At 40.4% G+C, this 17972-nt stretch overlaps 1 protein-coding gene across 2 annotated transcripts in view; it reads left to right on the top strand.

Annotated features, from left to right (window-relative positions):
• Positions 1–3754: 3754 nt before the first annotated feature.
• ERCC6L2 (ERCC excision repair 6 like 2) overlaps positions 3755–17972 on the top strand; it is a gene marked incomplete at its 3' end in the record, with an annotated part of 107751 nt that continues 93533 nt past the window's right edge. For both annotated transcript variants that reach the window (XM_084898938.1, XM_084898939.1), the window contains exons 1-2: positions 3755–4164; positions 8907–9331. In XM_084898938.1, coding sequence (XP_084755064.1) covers positions 4119–4164; positions 8907–9331 — 471 coding nt within the window. In that variant the 5' untranslated portion in view covers positions 3755–4118. The remainder of the gene's footprint in view (positions 4165–8906; positions 9332–17972) is intronic.

Raw genomic sequence — 17972 nt, 5'->3', positions numbered from 1 at the left:
TTTTCTCTTCATCAATTGAGATAATCATGTTTTTCTTTCCTTCATTTTGTTCATGTGGCACATTATATTGATCAAATTTTCTTTGTTGAACCATCCTTGCATTTCAGGAACAAATCACATTCAACCATGGTGTGTCTATATATATATCATACCTAATGAAGAGGGAATATGCTAATTGACCCTCACACTGTCACAAAGATGGCGGAGCCCACAGCTTATAAGGATGGAATATGCTAATTGATTGCCCTGCCCTCAAAGATGGCAGCGCCCACAGCCAATTAGGAGGGAATATGCTAATTGACTTCCCTGCTCTCAAAGATGGTAGTGCCCAGTCCCCTCAGCCCCACCAGGCTCAGATGGTAGCTGTCCAGCTGCCCATGGCCAGCCTGAGGCTTAGGCAAGCCTCAGATGGTGGCTGCCTAGGCACCCAGTGCTGCCCAAGGCTCAGGTAACCAGGGGCAGTTGAGGTTTGTGCTGCCGGCAGTGACAGGAGCAGAGGTGTGATGGGGGTGTTGCCTTCCTCTGATCACCAGGACACCTTCCACCACTAAGGGATCCTGAACTTGAGAGGGGAAGGCTGGGCTGAGGGAACCCCCCTCCAATACATGAATTTTCATGCACTGGGCCTCTAGTATATATATATTGATATGTTGCTGAGCCTGGCCACTGTGGCTCAGTGGTTGACTGACAACCTATGAACAAGGTCACCAGTTCAATTCCTGGTCAAGGCAAATGCCCAATTTGTGGGCTCCATCCCTAATAGGAGGCCTGCAGGACGCAGCTGAACAATGATTCTCTCTCATCACTGACATTTCTATCTTTCTCTCCCTCTCCCTTCCTCTCTGAAATCAATAAAAATATATTTTTAAAAATAAATAAAATATGCTGCTGACTTGTTTGATAGTATTTGGTTGAGGATTTTTGCATCAATGTTCACAGGGTTTTGGCCGTGGGTTTTTTTTCTTGTTTCTTTTGTATTAAGGTTATGCTCTCCTCATATAATGAGTTAAGAAGTTTTCCTTGCTCTTCAATATTTTAGAAAAGTCTTAGAAAGATAGGTATTAGTTATTTGAATGTTTGGTAGAATTCACCAATTCACCAATAAAGCCATAAAGTCCAGGACTTTTCTTTGATGGAAGATTTTTAAAATATATATATTTTTATTGATTTCAGAGGGGAAGGGAGATGGAGATAAAAACACCATTAATGAGAAAGAATCACTGATTGGCTGCTGCCTGCATGGCCACCCCGCTACTGGGGATCGAGCCCTCGACCTGGGCATATGCCCTGACTGGGAATCAAATTGGTGACCTCTTGGTTCCTGGGTTGATGCTCAACCGCTGAGCTATACCCTGCTGGGCTTTTGGAAAAATTTTGATTACTGATTCTGTTTCCTTGCTGGTTATAGATGTATTCAGATTTTCTATTCATTCATGTTTTCATCTTGGTAAGTTGTGTTTCTAGGAATTTGTCCATTTTATCTAGGTTGTACATTTTTTAGTCATACAATTATTCATACGGTACTACTCTCATAATCCTTTTTTTTTTCTGTAGAATTGGTAATAATGTCCTCACTTCCAGTTTTTATTTTGAAATTTGAGTCTTCTCTTTTTTCTTAGTCCATCTAGTTCATGGTTTGTCAATTTTGTTGGTCTTTTTGAAGAACCCACTTTTTTCATTACTTTTCTCTATTATCCTGTATTTTGTTTATTTCTGCTCTAATTTTCATTATGTCCTTCTTTCTTCTAGCTTCAGGTTTAATTTGTTCTTTTTCTAGTTCCTCAAGTTGTAAAATTAAAGTTGTTGATTTGAGATCTTCTTTTGTAATGTAAAGATTTATAGCTATAAATTTCCCCTGTAGCACCGTCTTCACTGCATCCCATAAATTTTGGTACAGTGTGTCTTCATTTTCATTAGTCTCTAAGTATTTTCTAATTTCCTTTAGTTATTTATTTTTTTGTCAATTGGTTAAGAGTGTAATTTTGTGCATTTTTCAGTTTTACTTTTATTATTGACTAGAAGCCTGGTGCATGGATTCATGCACCAGTGGGGTCTCTCCGCCTGGCCTGTGGGGATTGGGCCAAAACCATGTCTCGGTCTGGGGTGCAGGTGAAGCAGATTTGGGGCCGACAGTGCCCCAGCAGGACCTAACCCACAGCTGATTTCGCAAGGAATCAGGCTCCCTCTTGTACTGGTTGTACCATCTGCCCCATGGTGGTCATTGTGCATATTAACTACCAGGCAAACGGTCGAATGGTCATTTAGGTATATATATATATATATATATATATATATATATATATATATATATATATATATATATTCCTAACTTCATCCCACTGTGGTCACAGAAAATACTTTGTATGGATACATATATTTTAAAATCTATTGAGATTTAATTTGTGACCTACCATATGGTCAGCCTACCCTGGGAAATATCCCATGTGCACTTGAGAAAAATGTCTGTTGTTACTGTTGGGTAGTATTCTGTATGTCTGTAAGATGCTAGTATATTAAGTCCTCTACTTCCTTACTTAATTTCTGTCAGGTTTTTGTATCCATTATTGTGAGTGGGGTATTAAAGTTTCCAACTATTGTTATAGAGCTGCCTATTTTTCCCTTCAATTCTGACAGTTTTTGCTTTATGTATTTTGATGGTTTGTCAATATAAATCTGTGTTGTCTATACTCTCTAAGGTAATACCTTTGTGCTGTTTAAGTCTGTGGTAACTTGGACAGCAGACACAGGAAGCTAATACAGGTCCATTCAGGCAAGGGGCGTAATCACAAGGAACAACAGCCTGTAATTATTGGAATCGAGAGTCTACCCAACTCAATAAACTACTGTACAGTACACAAAACATTCCAACCAGTGAAGGAAGCCTATCTGTATTAATCGGGATGAATTCAGTCTGGAACAGTGTTGGATACGCAGTTCCTGTTTAACTGCAGATGCTGACAAAAAGACCAGATGCACTGTGCCACATAAACCACTGGTGATTTCAGATAGACTTGCAGACACTAAATTCTCATAGCATCTTTTACCTCTGCCTTCTGTTTATGGCACGTGTTGCTGGTTTTGTACTCCCATTAGGGATTTATGACTTACTATATCTTAGTGCAGTGTTTCCCAAAGTGTGGTACGCGTACCCCCAGGGGTACGGGAAGAGTTTGGTGGGGATATGCACTGCACCGTGCTTAGCTGCGCCTAATTCTACTTTCTCATGAGTACGAGGGGTACTCAGCGTTAGGGAAATTATAGAAGGGGTACACATGTGTCAAAAGTTTGGGAAACACTGTCTTAGTGTATGACAAGAAAAATGCGCTCAGTTCAATCAGCCTCCCGCGTGGGTCCCCGAGGCGTCAGCGTCCCAGGGGCTGAAGCAGCACCCCAGAGGGAAGCGCTCGCCTCCTAACGTTCCTGGGTTTGCAGCCTGAACCAAGACACCAAACACCAAGGATAAGCCAGGTGGTGGGGACGACCGTGGGCCGCCAGGCCGCCACCCTTCCTCCCCGTCCTTAAAGGACAACGGCAGGAACGAGCCCGCAAGCCTCTCCCACAGCCCCTCAGCAGCAGACCTGCACCACGTGAGCGAGCGCTATCCTAACCTCGCGACACTTCCAACTATCGCGAACTTTTACCTTCCAGTTCTCCCGGGAAAACAGAGCGCTGGGGAGTCGCTCCGCCCCGCAAACCAAGAGTTTTGTTCTCGCGAGATCCCGATGACAGTTCGGAAGCCCGATCTCGCGGGATTTCCGAGTCAGGGTTGGAAGTTGTGGTGGGCGGTGGAGGGAGGCCCGCCCTAAGAGGGCGGGTTAGGGGGTCGACAAGCATGTCGGCTGTCCTCTCTGGGCGGCGGAGCCTCAGACGACTGGGTGAGCGCCGCCCCGTCAGCCTCCACAGCGCCCTTTGGCTCCGCCACCGCCTCGGACGCCGCCACTCCTCCTCCCTGGACCGCATCAGGCTGCACTTTGGCTCCGTCTCGCCCGGCGGCGGCGGAGTCTAGGGGGGGCGGGAGGCGATGCACCAGGGCGGCGGGAGGCGGTGCTGGCCGCGGTCTGCGGGCTCGCCTCCGCCCCGCCGTCCTCGGAGGCTGCCAGGCCCCTCCCCCGGGCCAGATGGATCCCTCCGCCCCGGAGCCCCGCGTGGAAACCGCCCGCAAAGGTATAAGCTCTGAGCTTGCCACTCTGCTGACCCCGGTCTGTGCCGCGCCGGGTTGGACCTGTTCCTGCTGGTCCCCTAGGGCTGGGGTTTTCCCCCGGTGGCTCCTCCGAGTGACAGCTGGAGATTGGGACCCTCTCCAAGGCGGTTCGGTGCTGAGAACTCGGACCCTGTTGTCACACTGCCCTTGGATGGAGTGCTGGCTCCCACAGTTACTTGCTGAGCTACTTTGCCAAAGTAACTTTGGGCGTGTCAGATTGAGATCCTGTCTGAGTTCTTGTGGTTATTAAATGAGATGGTATATACAAAGCACTTGTGACCCGGTGTCTGGCTCATCATAAGCGCTCATTAAACGTTTGATATTTTTATTCTTTATCCCGGTACGTCCTGGTTCTTATTAATGGTAGAAGTTTGTTGTTAAGTTGATGAAGAAGGCTGATATTTTTAGTTCAGTTTATAACACAGAGCTTTAATATATAATGTATTGACTCATGGCCTTATAGTACACTTTTAAAGAGTCACCAAGAGGGGATTTAAATAGGATTTAGTTATCTGCCACAGGTCATCTGAGATGCCTTATTGCCCCCGAATTAATGGCTTTCATTATAGCGATGTAACAACAGCAGTATGCCCAATGTTTGTCTACATGCTTTCCTTTCATTCAATAGGTGAATTCAGAGCTAAAATTTAAAGCGGTTTATGTAACAAGCCAAAACTGAAGGCCAAAATTAATGATATTGTAACCCAGGGACCACAATTATCCATACCTATAGAGCCCTGGCAGGTGAAATAGATGAAGCTGTTGAGTGGAGATTGTGGTGACTGGGATGCTCATGCCTCAGTTAAAAGGAGTGGGGCTCTTCGGTACCACGTGATCAGCCGTGTGTGACCTGGTACAGCATGGTAACTTGAAGATCAGATACCTTGGTTCACATCCAGGCTCTGTCTCTTTCTAGCTGTGTGATCATGGGCAAGTTGGTTTACCTTTATCTGTTGGCAACGCTTGTAAAATGGAACTGATAGTATTGCTTACCTGAAGTAATGGAAGGGGGGTTGTGAGGCTGAAATGAATTGCTACCTCTAAAACACATGCTGGCACATAAAGCCTTCAGATGTTAGCTATTTGTAAATAGTTGTAAATTCTACAGGTATTTGAGCTTCAGATATTGTTCTACAATAGGTGCCCGGGATGTAGCGGTGAACACAAATGAAGCCCTGCTCTAGGGAACTTACGTTTAAGTTGAGGAGAAAAACAATAACAGATATGTAATATTTTTCTCTGAAAATGGAATAAAGCAGGGCAAAGGAAGAGAGAATGGCAGGGACTTGTGGTTACGATTGGGTGGGCGGAGAAGACACCTCTGAGGAGCTGCCTTTTAAAGCAGAGACCTGACTGAAGTGGAAGCATCTGTCCCTCATATTGAGGGCGAGTGTTGGTGGAAGAAACAGGAAGCTCAAGGGCCCTGAGGTGGGAGCATCTTGCCATGGTGAGGATAGCAAGGAGGCCAGTTTGGATGCAAGAGGGAGAGCTGGTAGGAAATGAAGTTAAAGAGGAAAACGCACCAGATCATAAGAAGCCTTACACACACCATTCAATCCAACATGAAATCCAATTTAAGCGATTTATTCTGGAGTTTGAATCCTGAATGATCCCAGCCCTAGATAAAACTTAACTATTTAGTTTTAGAAATTAGCCAAACGCAGGAACCAAATGGAATTTCATTAATTTTTGTGTGTGAGGCCCATAAGGCTTCTTCCCATGCTGTATCCTCTTACTGACAAACTCTTCTTAGACCTTTTTCCCTGTTACTTATTTCCTCAGTACTTTTCTTATACGTAGCATACTGTTCTCTTCTTCCAGAGTACTTACTACAATTCCATGTTTGTAAACTTTTAGCGGTCTCCCTCAGGAAATATCAAGGATCTGTGAGATCAAGGATGTGTTTACGTTAATAAATTCAGCACATGTTTATTGAATGCCTACCATGTGCTGGTCCTGGGGATAAAATGTAGAACAATACAGACATTTTCTTTGAGAAGTTATTTTCTAGCGGGAAGGACAGATAAAAACAAGTAGACATGAGAAACGTTGTGGTAAGTATGGTGGAGGCAATACAATAATGAGCTAGAGAGTAATGGAGTACCCTACTTTAAATAAGGCGGTCAGAGGCAAAATCTCAGAGGAGATGACATAAAAACAGCTGAGAGAAGACATGCTTAGCATGTTTGAATCGATGATAAGTTGGAGAAGTAAGTAGAGGCAGATCATACAGGGGCTATGTGCCCTGGATGGTTATTGAAAGATTTTAAGTTAAAGATTTGCTAATAATTTGTATTTTTAAATAGTCAGTATTGCTGCTATATGGAAAATGGATTGTAGGGGAAATAGTGGCTGCAGAGAGAATAGTTGGGAGCCTATAGCAGTAATTGAGGAGAAAGCCAAAGCTGGCATATTGTAGGGCGGAAGGCAGCAAACTATGGTTGTGGACCAAATCTGGCACACTTCTTTTTGTAGATAAAGTCTTATTGGAACACAGCATAGCCAAATATTTAATGTGTTGTCTGGCTCTGGCTGCTTTTACATGACAAGGGCAAGCCCCGCAAGATCTAAAATAACAAGTAGCTAAAATCAGACTCTACAGAATAGTTTGGTAACAGTTGTGTCATGGAGAAAAGTAATACATTTTTTAGGTAGAAACAGCAAGACATTCTGATGGATTGGATGTAGGGAGTAGGATAAAGAGAGGAATAAGGGCAGACTAAAGGTTTCATACCTTGAAAAGTTGGTTACACGACGATGATGCCATTTAATGAGATTCAGAAAGTCTGGTTCTTAGCAAGGTTTAATCGTTACCATTTTTTCTTAATTTTAAAGGATGATTATGAAAGCTGAGACAGTGAAACAAGGAAGGGCCTGTGAAAACAGGAGAGGGACTAGGTGGGGAAATGAGCCTCGGCTGGTCTGCTTTGGCTCACTAAGATGTCAGAAAAGGGGCCTTGGGACAGGGTCCGGGTTAGCCTGGGATGGCCTGCCCCTGCCCATTGCGGCCCTGGTGGTTTCCAGATTGGGAGATGCATTTCTGGGGGAGGGGACAGGCAAAGGCACAGGCATGCTCCAAGGCGGGGTGCCAAATCATAATTTTTTAGACTGGTTGTACCCATTGTTTGGATTAGTATCTAGTTAATAATTGGGGTCAAGTCATAGGTGCTGAATAATTAAAAAAAATTAATAAGCTTTAGGTCTTTAAAAATTAGAAGGCATTTGCTGAGTAGAAAAACAAATCATGTGAAACAGAAATAAGGTATTAAGAATTGCTACAAGGGTTAATTTATGTTTTAAGGTCCAAAGAGTTACTATTTTGAAAACAGGGCCTCTTGAGCTATGTGTTAGTCCCTGTACAGTGGATCAAAGTTTTAGATTCACATTTAAACTTCGTCTTTTAGGATAGCGTTAGCAGTTCTCAAATACTTTGGATCCGAATATTAGAGTGGGAGAACAAATTTTTCTCTGTGTACTTCTGATTGTTAGGCAAAACAGTCTCACCAGAGTTACTGGGGATAATGATTTTACTTTTAAACAACAGCTGATGAGAAATAGCATAATGAGCTATTCTTGAGAGAATATAGACATACTAGTCATGTTATAATCATAAATTTTATCAAAACCTAACTTGAAGTCATTAAGAAGATCTAGAAAACTAGCAGTTGTTATTCGATCTCACTGAGAAATGTGTGAGAAAAGTAATTACTACTGTTCTTACCATTGTAGCCAAATAATTTCTCTGGGGTTCTTGCTATAAGAAATTTCATTTATAAAATTGTTTTTACTTAATTTCTCTATTTGGTACTTTTTAGTTATACCAATAGTATATCCTATAGAGACTCCTCTCCCCAATCATAGTGCTATATTTTCTGAATAGAAAATAAAACAGCTGTACTAGTACAGTTGAGTACAGAATAAATTCATATATATACATGTCAGAGTAGTAAAAATATAATAGAATCTGAGCAAAAACGAGATCTTAGAATTTATCTGTCTCTTAATAATCTTAACTCTTCAAAACCTAGAAAGGAAAAAACCTTGACAAAGCTGGTACACATCACTGAATTGGGGTTCTCTTGGTCAGTTGTATGCATACACATAAAACAACAGTTTAGAAGCACAGTATTGACAGTGAGAAGAAACAGCCCTCACCAGAGAAAGAAGATGGAATAACTATGAAAAAGAAGATAGAATTACAAAAGCATTGCTGTCTACAGGATTTTAGCTTACTCCTTACTAAGTCCTATTCTCTATTACTCTACCATATCATGATTAATGTGTATGATGTTAATGAGTCATCATGCATATTTAAATCAGTGGTTCTCAGCCCTGGCTGTGGAACAGAATCAACTTTTGAATTCAACAATAACTACCAAACAAAGTAATAAAACCAGTGCCCATGGCCTATATCCTCAGAATCAGAATCAACAGAGGTAATGTCCAAGCATGTATGGGAAGATTATGACGCAACCAGGGTGAGAAACATCTGAAAATAGATTATGTGCCCTTTATTCTCCTTTGTATAGGATGTCTGAAGATATATTTAAGAAAAATATTTACACATTATATGTATAATTTATCTTGTTTCAGTTATTTGGAAAGAGCATTTATGTGAGGTATTTTTTTCTCATAGCACTGAATAAATGAGGTGGTACTATATAAGATAGATTTGGAAACTTTATTTTTTTCTTTATTATTGCAGACATATGGCACCCAGGAGAAAGATGTCTTGTCCCTTCTCCAGATAATGAAAAACTTTGTGAAGCAAGTATAAAATCTATCATAGTGGATGAAAATGGGAAGTCATTTGCAATCATCTTATATTCAGATTTTCAAGAAAGGAAAGTACCTCTTAAAAAACTTCAAGAAGTAAAATCTGTTAAAGATTGCTCCAGGAATTTCATATTTGATGATGAAGATTTAGAAAAGCCTTATTTCCCAGATCGAAAATTTCCATCATCTGCTGTTGCTTTTCAGTTATCTGAAGATGGAGATTCTATTCCTTACACTATTAATAGGTATTTGAGAGACTATCAAAGGGAAGGAGCCCAGTTTCTTTATGGACACTTCATCCAAGGAAGGGGGTGTATTCTTGGTGATGATATGGGACTTGGAAAAACAGTACAGGTAATTACTTTAATTACTTTATAATTAATATTCCATAAAGTCATTTTATTATAAACATGAGTAGGTACCATATGGAAATCTCTTGTTTTTACTCTCAGTTCTTATGATAGCTAGTGTGTGTATGTGTCACCCACCTAACAGTAAAGTCTTTAAAGTTAAGGACGGTGCCTTAATCATTATTTTATGCTCAGAAATTACTTATTTAGTATTTATGAAATATACTAGAGGCCTGGTTCATGAAAAGTCATGCACTGGAGGGGGTGTCCCTCAGTCTGGCCTGCCCCCTCTCACAGTCCCGGAGCCCTCAAGGGCGGGAGGCGACTCGGCGATCGGCCATCGATCAGGGGAAGGCGATGCCCCTTTACACTTCTGCTGCTGCCACTGCAGGCAGCACAAGCCTTTGCTGGCCCTGGTTATCTGAGTCTTGGGAAGCCACCATCTGAGGCTTGCCTGCACCTTGGCCAGCCCTGAGCAGCTGACATCTGAGGCTTGCCTGCGCCTCAGGCTGGCCCTGTGTGGCTGAGGGGCTGAGGAGTCTGGGGGACTCTTGAGGCAGGCGGGTGAGTGGTCGGACCCACCCTGGGAGCGGGCCTGGCCGTGCTGTGTGCCTGCTGCCCTGGCGGGGCTGAGGGGACTGGGTGCCACCATCTCGTGGCTGTGGGCGCTGCCATCTTTGAGGGCATGGCAGTTAGGTAGCATATTCTGTCCTTATTGGCTGTGGGTGCTGCCATCTTTGTGAGGGCATAAAGGTTAATTAGCATATTCCCTCTTTATTAGTACTAGTAGCCCGTTGCATGAATGAAGATTCGTGCAAGAATGGGCCTTTATTCCCCTATTGCCAACTGCCTTTCGCTCTGGCTGGAGCAGCCTTTCCGCTCAGGCCCAGAGCCACCTTTTTGCCTTCTCATGCTACCCAGAGACCCGGAGCAGCTGGGATGGTGCAGAATGCTTGCATTGTCACCCCATCCCTGGCCTCTTGGTGCCAGTGTATGCAAATTAACCCACCATCTTTGTTGGGTTAATTTGCATACTCCTGATTGGCTGGTGAACGCCTCAAAGGTACGGTGAATTAGCATGTTACTCTTTTATTAGGTAGATTATTCAAAATAATGTTTTGGCTTAATTTTACCTTTGGTAATACTAGTAGTAAGGTATCAATTATATTAGTTTATCTTTCTTAGTAGTACTTTATGGAAGGAAAGTAGTCTGATATATATGGAGCTGGATAGAATTGTTAAATTTATTCTTATAGGTCTTTTGTGCCTATTGCATCAGAACTTTCCTAGTCTAGGATCCCTGGGCCACTAGGAGTTCTGTTGGTGGACTTCAGAGAGACGTCCTCTTTCCCTAAAATGTGTGCTGGGATTTACATGTACTATATATGTCTTTCTGCTGAGAAGATCTACATTAGTTATTTATTGTTGCATAACTAATTACACCAAAATTTGGTAGCTTAAAAATGATACACGTTCACTATACTGTAGTTTTTGTGGGTCACAAATTCAGGTACAGTTTAGCAGGGTCCTCTGTCACTGTCTCTCACAACACTGCAGTCCTCTGTTGGAGCAGGGAACACCCACTTCCTGGAATAAATGAATTTGCTTTCTCAGAACAGGTGGCAAGAATAAAGAGTGCCTTTCTGAAACTACTGTCTGTATCTATCTATATAGATAGATACGAGAGGAAAATAAACCATAAAGCCCTTTTGTAACTCTTTACATACACTTTTACTGCTTTTGCCTACACTAGAATGTTCTTTTCTACACTTCTTTGACTAGCCAGTGCTTGTTCATCTTCAAAGTAAGACAGATGAGGGTGCTACAAAAAGTGACCTGCAGTTTAGGAACCCTACCTTAAAACTACAGTTCAAATTCTTCTGCAAGTTTTTTTTTTTTTTTTTTTTTAATATATTTTACTGATTTTGTACAGAGACGAAGGTAGAAGGATAGAGAGTTAGAAACATTGATGAGAGAGAGACATTGATCAGCTGCCTCCTGCACACCCCCTACTGGGGATGTGCTCGCAACCAAGGTACTTGCCCTTGACCAGAATTGAACCTGGGACCTTTCAGTCCGCAGGCCAACACTCTATCCACTGAGCCAAACTGGTTTTGGCTCTTCTGCAAGTTTTAGGCTCAAGTTTAGTTTTCATCTGTGAAGCCCATGTTACAAAGAAATTCCCTGTATTTTATATTTCCTGTATGTTAATAGAATAACTAGTGGTTCAGTGCATGAAATTCATGCTTGGGTGGGCGGGGGAGCCTTCAGTCCAGCCTATACCCTCTCCAATCTGGGATTCTTCAGGGGATGTATGACTGCCAGCTTAGGCATGATCCACAGGATCACTCCTAAACTGGCAGTCTAACATCCCTCTTGCAAAACGGGATCACTGGCTCCTAACCACTCACCTGCCTTTTTGCTTTATCACCTCTAACCACTCTGCCTGCCGGCCTTCTCACCTCCTACTGCCCCACCCCTGATTGCCCCCAACTGCCCCCCTGCTCATCCCCAACTGTCCCCTTGGTGGCCTGATCGCCCCTAACTGCCTTCCCCTCCTGGCCTGATTGCCCCTAACCACCTCTGCCTTCGCCCTGCCACCATGGCTTTGTCCAGAACGTTGTCCGGAAGGTCTCCCAATCTAATTAGCATACTACCCTTTTATTAGTGTAGATTTTAAAGTTATTTCACTGAATAATTTTATGTTACCTGACACATTGAAAGGCTTTTGAGTTGTATATGTTATGAAAGTCTTTGAGAGCTCATTTCCTGAAGGTTTGGAAGTAATTTTTGTACTAATTTTGATTTTTAGCTGGATTGTCTGGTCCTTGGGGACCTAGTTCTCTGGTTCTTGTATGGCTGCCTACGACGAGGCCAGCAGGGGGTTAAGTGAGGGACGACCAAATGACTGAACAAGCAGGCTGCGTGGGGCGACCAGGCTGGCAGGGAGGGGGCATTTGGGGGTGACCTGGCCGGCAGCCGGAAGGGGGGGGGCAGTTAGGGGCACCCAGGCTGGCGGGGGGGAAGTTAAGGGGGATCAGGTCGGCACGCAGAGGCAGTGAGGGGTGTTCAGGCTGGTAGGGGGGGAAGTTAGGGGCAACCAGGCAGGCAGGCATGTGAGCGATTTTGAGCTAGTGGTCCAAGATTGTGAGAGGGTTGTTCAATCGGGCCTAAACCGGCAGTCAGTTGGATATCCCCCAAGGGATCCTGGATTGGAGAGGGTGCAGACTAGGCTGAGGGGATTTCCCCCCCCCCCCCGTGCATGAATTTCATGCACTGGGCCTCTAGTTTCTATGTAAATAGGAAGTAGGAAGTTTGGGAGACCCATATAAGATAGAGTCTAGAGATGTAATATACCCTGTTTCTCCAAAAATAAGACAGTGTCTTATATTAATTTTTGCTCCCAAAGATGCGCTAGGTCTTATTTTCAGGGGATGTCTTATTTTTCCATGAAGAAGAATACAGTACACATTTATTGTTAAATGAAAATAAAGGAAATTTATTACCTGTATACAGTACGGTAGTACAGTAGTTGTCCACACAAACCAGACAAACTGTGAATCCTACAGTATCAAGAATTTACTCATTTATTCAGTGACAATCATGTCATCATCTTCTGGAACATAATCATAACAATCCAATTCCTGAATTTCCTGGTGAATTTCTTGTGACTCCATTTCTTTCATAATCAGTGGACCAAATCTCTCATGTTTAGCCTGGGAGGAGAGGGGGGCTTATTTTCGGGGGATGCCTTATATTTCACTCAGAAGGAAACCTGTAAGTAGGTCTTATTTTTGGGGAAACACGGTACTAGTGAACTAGTGACCTCCTTAACTGTTGTTCACTTTCTTCACAAGCCAGTTGAAGAAATGTGATGTTAATGAGGTCACTAGTATTTAAAAATGCAGTAGAATTAGGTCCATGAAAATAGACCATTGACATTTACTGTTTGAACTATAGTATTATCTTTATTTTTTTTCCTTTTTCTGTTATCATCCCTTAGGTTTCCCCCTTCTTACATTCTAACTTGGCCATAATATGAAACTGAGTTCTTCTTCTTCCAAAAGAAGCTTGCTTTATATACCAAATAAAATTTCCTCCCTCAGTTCAGATTTAAAAGTAGGCAAATTTAATATTTTTCATTCTTCAAGGGATGAGGATTAAAAAAGGTTTCTTTGATCTAGTGACATGGAAGTCATTGTTATCTTGAGCAAAAGCCATTTTGCTGGAATTTTGGAGTTACAAGCTAGGAAGAAGTAGGTGAAGACATGAACACAGCGAGTAGCCTCACCTCTTTAAAAAATATGGTTTTGAAAGGAAACAAAAGAGACCTACTATGCCCTAACTGGTTTGGTCGGTGGATAGAGCGTTGGCCTGCGGACTGAAAAGTCCCAAGTTTGATTCCTGTCAAGGGCATCTACCTTGGTTGAGGCACATCCCCCGTAGGAGGTGGTGCAGGAGGCAGCTGATCCATGTTTCTCTCTTATCGATGTTTCTAACTCTCTACCCTTCTCCCTTCCTCTCTGCAAAAAATTAATAAATATATATATATATATATAAAGACCTACTAGTAGCTGAAGAGGATGGGATTTTGAGGGAGTTTCTTTTTTGTTTGTTTTGTATCATTAAGGAATAGGAGGAACTTGCGTGTGTTTTTTTAAGTGAATTGGAAGGATCTGATTGACAGTGAGCATGGTAAAACATACTTAAATATATGCATAACATACAATTCATAAATGCATGTCCATGAACACCCAGACATATATAAATATGCAAAAAGTGGAATCACTACTATCTTACAAGCTAATTTCCCCCCCAAAATCCTATTATGAAACTTTTCAAGCATAATGAAGAATGGGAAGAATTGTACAATGAATACTCACCACTTCCATTCTGTTAATTTTCTCTTTCTTTACATGTGCCTTATCACATATTTGTCCATCCATCAAGCCATCTTTTGGATGCATTTTAAAGTAGCAGATATTAATATATTCTATCCCCAAATACTTGGGCATGCATGTCATTAGAGTTCTATATTTATTTATAATTATTTTATTGATTTTGATATAAAATTTACAATGAATTGCACAAATCTTAAGTAACTCACCATTCTATGAATTTTGACAAATGTACATCTCTGTATAAGTAAAATAAGTCCTCTCAAGATATAGAATATTATTATCACCTCAGAAAGTATCTTCATTTCTAGTCCTGTCACTAGCCCCAAGAGGCAATCATTATTCTGCTTCTTATGTCAGAGATTAGTTTTGCCTTTTCAGTACTCCAATGTATAGAAATAGATTTTGTTTATCCATCCTCCTGCAGTTGGACTGTTTCCAGTTTAGCTAGTATGAATAAAACTATTTACAACTTTCTTGAACAATCTCTTGTGTTTTTATTTCTTTTGGGTAAATAATAAGGAATGGAATTACTTGGTCATAAACATTACTGATGTATGTTTAGTTTTATAAGAAATTGCCAAATCTTTTATCAGAGTGTTCAGGCTATTTTGCATTCCTACCAAAAATATATGAGAATTATGGTTGTTTTATGTCCTGATAAAATTTGGTTTTGTCTGTCTTATTAATTTTAGTAGTTTGGTTCGGTCTGTATGGATGTGTTTGCTTGTGTGTTGTTTATATACTTTACTGAGGTGTAACTGACATACAATAAACTAGAGTGGATGGAAGGAGGAGCAGGCCTGCCTGTGGGTGTCAGGGAAGGCTTTACAGAGGTGTTTTGTTTTGTATATTGGGTTTGCTTTGTGTTGGGTTTGCTTTTGAAAACCCACCAAAATTTTGAACTAATTTTTACAGTATATAATTTGATAAATTTTACATATTTATACCCAGGAAATGGTCACTACATTTCCACACTCAAGATAATGAACATATCTATTACCCCAAAAGTTTCTTCATGTTCATTTGTGCCCATGATATGGTCAGCGCCAAAGATTTACCATCTACTACTTTTACTTAGTAGTAGTCAAATATCAAATAAGTAAAAGTAGTAGATGGTAAATCTTTGGCGCTGACCATATCATGGGCACAAATGAACTAAATTGGACTAAAAAAGTATATTGAGAAAATATGTAAAATCCTAGATTTTATGAAAACTTCCTAATATTTTATAGGATTCTCACATCAAATTCAATAGGTAATTTGAAAATGACACCCCATTATATATTTACATAATATTTATTAGCTATTTAACTATAATAAACAATTTCAACTGGTCTGTATAGGCTTGGGAAACTGATCTTTGCTAATCAGATAGCTTAACTGATAGGAAGGGGGATAAGATGGGAACTTACTGTATATAGCAGTGCTCTCTCAAAAGTGCTATCTCTGGAGCAAAAGCATCAGCATCACCTGGGAACTTGTTAGCATTGTATTTCCATGGACCTTCACCCAGACATACCGAATCAGAAACTCCAGAGGTGGGACTCCGCAATCTGTGTTTCAACAGATTATTTAAGGCCCACTGAAGTTTGACAACCTTGGCCCATACTGTTGTTTTTCGGAGTGGTAGAAAACGTTGGTTAATTTGGTGATTTGGTTCAGTGAAGTTTGGTTAAAGGAGTGTTTAGTCTATGAGAATATTTATACATAGAATGATGACCATTTTACTTAAAAATTTTAAAAGTAGATATTAGAGATAATCTTGTTCAGCTTTTTTGTTTAATAAATGAAGAAACTGAGACAACAGGAGTACTGAATGACTTCCCTAAGTTCATATACTGGAAGTAACTATTTTCATTTTCATTCAGTATTCTTTCCTATTCCCTCTCTCTGCCCTTTGCTGCCTTTATCTTGCAGTCTTTTATTTAGCTTTTAATGAACTGCAGTCATTTAATGAGTTGACATTTATTAAGCACCTAATGTGGTTTAGGTTCTGAAGAACCTAATATAAATGGACACAATCACTATACTTACAGAGTTCACAACTGGTGATAAGAAGATGAAGCCGAAGGGTCTGGCAAGTGGATGGAAGGAGGAGCAGGCCTGCCTGTGGGGTCAGGGAAGCTTTACAGAGACATTGGTATTTGGTTCTGTATATTGGGTTTGCTTTGTGTTGTTTGCTTTTGAAAACCCACCAAAATTTAGAACTAATTTGAGTGATATAAATTAGGACATTAAGGGTCTGTGTGTTTTCTCACTTTTTTATTGAAGGGCATAGCTCTAGTGTAGTATTTGAAAGGTTTAACATAAAAGAAAATCTTACTCATTGAATCAAAATTATTTTTTAATCTTAATTTGGTAATTAACTTTCATAGGCATGGGCTTACAAACTATTAAATATATACAATATGTGCTTCACATGTTTGTTTCCCTATCTGTTATGAGAAGAAGATCGTATTTGTACTTTTTGAGCAGCAGAGGAAAAATTTGTAAACTATAAAGATTTTCTTTGAACCTTCGCTTTTATATTATTTTATTTTATGATATTACCTATTCAAAGATGATACCTCTGAAAGCTATTGTTTAAAAAAGATATGTAGCTGAAACCGGTTTTGGCTCAGTGGATAGAACGTTGGCTTGCAGACTGAAGGGTCCCGGGTTCGATTCCGGTCAAGGGCATGTACCTTTGTTGCAGGCACATCATCAGTGGGAGGTGTGCAGGAGGCAGTTGATCGATGTTTCTTTCTCATTGTTGTTTCTAACTCTCTATTCCTCTCCCTTCCTCTCTGTAAAAAATCAATAAAATATATATTTTTTAAAAAGATATATATAGTAAACCTCAATCCTGAGAGAAATGGTGGGGTTGCTGATAATTAAAGCTTTCTTAGGCTATTGTCAACACCATCTTTTGGATAATATGATCTTAGATTCAAGAACTATGCTAAAATTTAAAAGTTCTTAGGATCACAAGTTATGTCATTCATTTAAGAATATAGTAATGACGAAAAAGTAATATTGGCTGTGTCTCATGGATAAGATGCCATAATATCCATTGTGAGGGACTAGTTAACCTGCAGAGCCACAAATCCTTTAAAGAAGAAACAAAAATGTCCTCATGTTTTAAAGATAAATCGCTTTTCTTTTTTGGCCTCTGATTTACTCTGTATATCATGTGCTGTCTGTATGTAATGGCCTATAAAAATGTTTGCCTGACATTTAGAAAGGAATGCCTGTAAAAACAAAGATTTCTCAGAGTGATATTTTATTTCTAAAATGCAGGACTTGTACTATTGCATAGGTGTCTGATTTAAATGCTTATTTTTTGTTCTTTTTCATCTTTAAACATATATTTAGAAGTATTTCATTTACTGTGTTTTCTCAACTAAAGTTGTTTATTTTTAAGTTAACATACCTTTTTGGAGGGTGGGTAGATGCATAATCTTAAGAAGTAGTGTAGATTATTTAAATGAGATGCAAAGATTTTTCTTTTAAATTATTAGTGTATTTAGTGAATTAAGTAAGCTAACCCATAATTAGAGCTTATAAATTTAGTCACCTTCTATGGTACTTCTTATAAAGATAAAACTCTTAAATAAAATAGACATTTTACTTATCTTTGTTTCATGGAATTTGAAAAATTAAATTAGAATTCTTAAATGAATAGATTGAATTATGAATTAAAATTAGGAATATAGTTTTCATATAATGAAACAATCCATAGATGAGTTAAGAGCAAAGCAAAAG

The sequence above is a fragment of the Pipistrellus hanaki genome (assembly GCF_964339955.1).
Source record: "Pipistrellus hanaki genome assembly, chromosome: 11".
NCBI classification, from domain to species: domain Eukaryota; kingdom Metazoa; phylum Chordata; class Mammalia; order Chiroptera; family Vespertilionidae; genus Pipistrellus; species Pipistrellus hanaki.
The sequence above is the reverse complement of the archived record's forward strand: the minus strand, read 5'-3'. Positions and strand labels throughout refer to the sequence as shown.